General features: G+C 43.1%; 1 protein-coding gene across 1 annotated transcript; it reads left to right on the top strand.

Annotated features, from left to right (window-relative positions):
* The first annotated feature begins 263 nt into the window (after nt 1-263).
* On the top strand, nt 264-3,418 carry LOC127266734 (uncharacterized). Its single transcript, XM_051297095.1, has 4 exons — nt 264-735; nt 892-1,097; nt 1,171-1,920; nt 3,287-3,418. Exons 1-4 carry the CDS (start codon nt 264-266, stop codon nt 3,416-3,418), a joined length of 1,560 nt encoding a protein of 519 aa, XP_051153052.1.
* Nucleotides 3,419-5,722: the final 2,304 nt, after the last annotated feature.

The following is a 5,722-nucleotide window of genomic DNA, read 5'->3' as shown; positions in this document are numbered from 1 at the left end:
CCGACGAAAGTACTAGTCTAATTGCAATGCAGAGATGCATTGTCGGGGAAGGTCAAACATTCAAGGGACCGTAGGAGTTTAGAAAGTTACTAAAGAATTATTCTATTGCCACTCAGAAACACTTCAGGTACCAAAAGAATGATTCGAGCAAAATTATTGCGGTGTGCATCGACAAAGGTTGCGGTTGGCGTATTTATGCATCCTTCCATGCTCGTGATGCATCATTCAGCATTCGTAAGTGCAATTTACATCACACATGTACTATGAGTCTATTGCAATCAAGAGATCATCCATCAACCGATACAAACTGGATTTCTGAAGTCTACAAAGATAAGATACGTTCAATGCCAGCGTATAAGGCATCCGACATCCGGGAGCATATCCAAACAGATTATGGGATTGACGTTAAATATCATAAAGCATGGCGTGGCAAGGAGAATGCTATAAGGGCAATTAATGGTGAAGGTAGAGACGGTTTCTCACAACTTCCGTGGTACTGTCATGCACTTCGGGAGTCAAATCCGGGAAGTATTATAGACTGCGAAGTTGAGCAGGCAACCAAACGTTTCCAGCGCCTTTTTGTTTGTTTAGGTGCATGCCGGCTGGGGTTTTTGAAGGGTTGCAGGCCCCTACTCTTTCTTGATGGGACACATATAAAAAACAAACACAAAGGGTGTCTGCTAAGTGCAATTGCAGTGGATGGGGATGATGGGATGTTTACTTTAGCATTTTCTGGTACGTAATTTGATATTAGCTACGGTTGTCATTTTGTTAGAATGCTGGGTATAGCTATTCGTGTATGCTGTTTTCCATGCTCTCTTTAGTTACGTATGTACCCTTATACGTTGGAAACCTTTGTAGTTATTTGTGTTCTTATTTGTTGACTTGCAGCTGTGTCTACGGAAAATGATGAAAATTGGGAGTGGTTTTGCTGGAAGCTGCGATCTTTTTTAGAATGTGAGGGAAAAACGGATTGGAAACAGTACACATTCTTCTCGGATCGGCACTCGGGTTTACTAAAGTCAATCTCGTGCATCTTTCCCGGAGCACATCATGCGTACTGTCTCCGACACTTAGTGGACAACTTCCGTACCCAGGTATATGTATGTCAATATTAATTTGTAATGAACATCACTGGTTATGATCAGCCAAAAAATGTCCTTTTTTTAGGTTATGCGGAGATACCCAATGCATAATAAGAAACGATGGACCGCTGTCTTCAACAAGGCCGCCTATGCTCCGTTGAGGAGAGATTTCGAAAATCACATTAGTTATGTGGTCGAATCAATGCCATTGGCCTGGGACTTCATTATCCAATCACACCCAGAATGTTGGGCAAATTCACTATTCAGAGGCACTCGTTGGGAAATAATAAATAATAACATTTCTGAGTCATGGAATAGTTGGGTGAGATCCGCGAGGTCAATGCCATTCGTTGGGATGTTGGATACCATTAGAAGGCAAGTGATGGTAATGATGAATGAACGCCGCGAAAAGTCGGAGATAATGCACGGAAGGCTTTGTCCAAAACAGGAGAGCAAGTTGGCACTGTCGTACATGGCGTCTCGACGGCTACAGTGCAGTTCATCCTCTAGAACTGTATTCAAGGTAACAGATTGTAATGAAAGATACGCAGTCGATTTGGAGGCGCGCAAATGCTCTTGTCGAGAATGGCAAATGTTCAGATTGCCCTGCAAGCATGCCTGTGCTTGCATTGAAAAATGCAGTATGTCAATTTATGATTTTTGCGATCTTTACTATAGCATTGAATGCTACAGAAAAACGTACCAGGAACCAATAAATCCCGTACCGACGCATGATATGGACGTGATTGTTGAAATTCAGGCGGACCAAATTCACCCTCCTCTGTCGTCTGTCCAACCAGGCCGGCCAAAGAAGCGAAGGTTCGAGTCCCAGCAGGTAAAGAATCCACGAAAATGTGGTCGTTGTGGGCGTCTTGGACATAATAGAAGAAGTTGCAAGCAACAAATAGATTAGCGAACCTTTTTTTCATTGTACATCTTTTTGGCTTCCAGGAGTATATATTAAGACAGTAGGTATGTATTCAATAGCTATATTGTAATTGCTTTTTGTGTCTCTAGGATGTAACCGGTTGGATCCACCGACTTATTTGCAGTAGTAAGTGGTATGTAGCCCTCTCACGCAAGTATATGATGAAGTTGTGGAGGTTCATAGTTATATTCTGCAGGTATATTTTTCATGTACTGAGGCATTTGATGATGTAGCTCTGTAGGGACGGATGGTTAATGTAATATCTAATTGTGTTGAAAGTACATGCTTTCCTATTTTTGGGTTATTACTAGGAGGTATAGTTGTTGTATTAAACTCGTCATACTAACCAAGTGCATATGTCATACAACTTAAGTATTTTTTTATGCGTTCTTTAACCATCAGCACTAAATACATGCTAATTGAAGTAAAAAAAAAAAACCGTTTCCCCAGCCACAGGTAACCAGGGCATACATAATTGCAACTGAAGTATAATGTCACGGTTGTTGTAAGTACGCAGTAGCTTACGGAGGGTATATGCATTAATGATTCCAACATATAGGGTTGCGGTCCGAGTACAAACCATATTTTATTTCATTTATACGGTATTTAAATTGTATTACCGTGTAATAATTTGGAGGCGTAGTATTGATTAAAATTCAGCACACAGCTACGTACCAAACTTCCACATGCCACACAACTATATTGTGGTTATATTATCGTGTCTATTCTATTGTGTTCTAATTCAATTAACGGGTAAGCGATGTAAGTTTTATCTGTGGCCTAAAACACGCCATTCAAGATTATGGGGTTGACGAGAAACACTACCATGGTTAAGCCAATACACTCTTACCATCATTTCATGAATATTTTAAGAGAAAGGCCGAGTCCCCACCCGTAGGGTACCAGAGCATTTGAAATTGTAATGGAAGTATAAAGTCTATTTCCGTAGGTACATAATAGATACTATAGGGTATTTGTAGTAATGACTCCGTTACTTATGCATCTGGGCCGAGTACCGGACTCGCTGAACGAGGTACACAGATTGCGTATGCGGGTATCTGTGTTGTAGTTGTAGGTATCCTAGTTGTAGGTATAGTAGCACTTATTTGTAACCACGTGTTGCTTAGCATTCCGCAGGAAATAGTTGATTGTAATCTAGACGTTGGCCCACACGCAATTACCAGACACCTATGTCCCGCACAAATATTTTGTTGTAATATTATCATGTTTTTTTAGTACTGTTTGTTTTAAATTAATGGGTAAGCCCTTGCAGTTTCTCCGGTCGATTAAAACATGGCGTCCAGTAGGTTTCATGAGAAACGCCGACACGGTTGAACTGATTCAAAGTGAACGCTATTTCAGTGATCAGTGCAAAAGAAATGGCCAGTCCCACAAACGCAAGTGACTGGAGCATGTAATATATAAATGGAAGTACATACTAGTTTTCCGTAGGCACATAAAAGCTATCAACGGGTATCACCACACAACGCAAGAATATAATGAAGATGACAAATCAATCCACATAAAAGACATTTACCAATTCCATCACCTCGATACACAATGCAATAACTTCCTAGATCAATCCAAATTAAAGACATTAAACAAATCCATCACCTCCACACAACACAATAACTTCCCAGATCAATCCAAACTGAAGACATTCAACAAATCCATCACCTCGCCACACAACGCAAGAACTTCCCAAATCAATCCATGTGTTAACCTGCCCTATTTTTCCATCGGGGTCTACGTTTCAGAGGGGGGACCTTTCAATATCCTCGCCGCAATCGTGCCTCGGTAGCTCTTGACATCGCCGAAGTCCTCGCCGAGGACGCCCACAACATTGACATCTGGACCTGCCTGCGCATAACACTCTGCGAACATGCAGACTAAAGGTCCACAGTCCAGCATTTCACCCTGGTGTCGGCATCTAATGTACTCGGGCGTGTCGCTGACCATAGGCCATAGTCGTGACGCGTTCATGTACAACAATAAAAATCGCGTCTGCACAAATAACGTTACTCTTTCGTTAAGGAATTCACCCTACCCATAGGCAATTCGAAAGACGTACCAATTTCTTTGCATTCCCCTGGCCGAAGGGGTCGCGCATTGAGTTACACTCCAACACAACGCGTTTGACGGTATCCAGTATGCAGAGATGCCAGTGGAACCGGGTGTGTACGGGTAGAAATATGTACCGGCACCTAGACCGGATTTTGTCCATGATTCCGGCAATCTCTTGGCCTACGGTCACTTGCAGGGAGTTGGCAAACGCGAGCACATTACCATTATTGATGCTCGGCTTTTTCGCTCCCCTGCTTGGTCGTGATAGCGCGTCGTTCACGGCTTTCTGAAAATCGAACACAGCAACCAACGCAATAATAACAATGTGATTTGTAATACTAACCGTATAAATTCCAAATAGGATACTCACCGCTACGAACCATGGCACACAACCACACCGCACCTGCGGATTGTGTTGGAGCTGATATTCTTTGCTGCATAGATGATGTAGGTACGCGTCGATGACTTCGCCTTTCACAGCTTCGTCAAACAGTAGTTCTAAAATGACATCGGACGAGACAGACACGATGCCCTGCTGCCATACAGTGTCCCTACAAGATGATAGTCGCAAACGGATAAAAACATCAATTGAGAAAAATATATAAAGCCTTAATAGTGAATAGCAATACCGGACGGCGAATGACGCGAGAAAATGTTCAATGGTGTTCGTCTCATCCTCAGATAAGGTACCCTTTCCACAGTAGCTGTCGTTATTGCGATATCCCTCCCACTTTTGTGCTACAGGGTCTGCTACAACCGTAGCATCCGAGTCCCCATCGTCGCCGACGACAAATGATTCCTGAACCAACAATGAAGATAATCATGTTTCCGTAGGTATCTGTATTTATTGTACAGGTATTGACTTAGAAACACTGGGTATTTAAGAATCTATCCGAAGTATTTCGAGCCAGACTACTTATATTTGTATGGAACTACGTACCTGCTCATTATTGCCGTCGACCGCTGACTTTCCTTTCGCCCTCCGTATTTTTCTCGCTTTCTCAATTCGCGGTGTCGACACAGGTGTCACGAATTCAGGCTTCTGCTTTCTCTTCCGATCCTTACGTGCCATTACACCACGTACGATCGATGAATCTGCGGCCCTGCTACAATTCTCACGGTCAGACTCATCGGCCTGCTACAATTTCAACAAAGCAAATAATCATTCAACAGATAGACAACTACGACCTACAAATTGTACTTACTATATTAATTAGCTTACCTTGACATCTATCGGTGCAATATAAGGAACAATGGCCATCAATTGGTTAAACTCTAGCAGGCTACCAACCCCTTCGTCATCTAACTCGTTTATCAGATCAACTTCGGCCAAAAGGATGTCCATTTTTTTTTGCTTCGTCACTCGGTATTCGCTCGCTCTTCCGCTGCCTCCTCGGGATCCTCCTCAGTCTGACTCTCCTCCTCCCCAGTTTTTTTCTCCTCCTCCTCCTCCTCCTCCTCCTCCTGACCCTGACTCTCCTCCTCCTGACCCTATTTCTCCTCCATGTCGGCCGACTTCTCTTTCCTCTCTGACTCCACAGCCATCCGGTCTGCTGTCTCCTCATCCCCATAGTCTGCATCACCCTCCTCGCCATCGCTCTCATTCTCACCCTCACCTTCACTGTCGTCATCGACAACATCAGCT

The sequence above is a fragment of the Andrographis paniculata genome, unplaced genomic scaffold (assembly GCF_009805555.1).
Source record: "Andrographis paniculata isolate CXL003 unplaced genomic scaffold, ASM980555v1 Contig77END, whole genome shotgun sequence".
Lineage (NCBI taxonomy): Eukaryota > Viridiplantae > Streptophyta > Magnoliopsida > Lamiales > Acanthaceae > Andrographis > Andrographis paniculata.
Note: the sequence above shows the minus strand (reverse complement) of the source record. Positions and strands in the feature narration are given on the sequence as shown.

What these genes read in the sequence shown, in the direction of transcription:
- LOC127266734 (XM_051297095.1), top strand. Translation starts at nt 264, where the DNA reads ATGAGTCTATTGCAATCAAGAGATCATCCATCAACCGATACAAACTGG. An exon ending in GTTTACTTTAGCATTTTCTG is followed by an intron (nt 736 to 891) that starts GTACGTAATTTG and finishes GTTGACTTGCAG; the next exon opens with CTGTGTCTACGGAAAATGAT. An exon ending in TGGACAACTTCCGTACCCAG is followed by an intron (nt 1,098 to 1,170) that starts GTATATGTATGT and finishes TCCTTTTTTTAG; the next exon opens with GTTATGCGGAGATACCCAAT.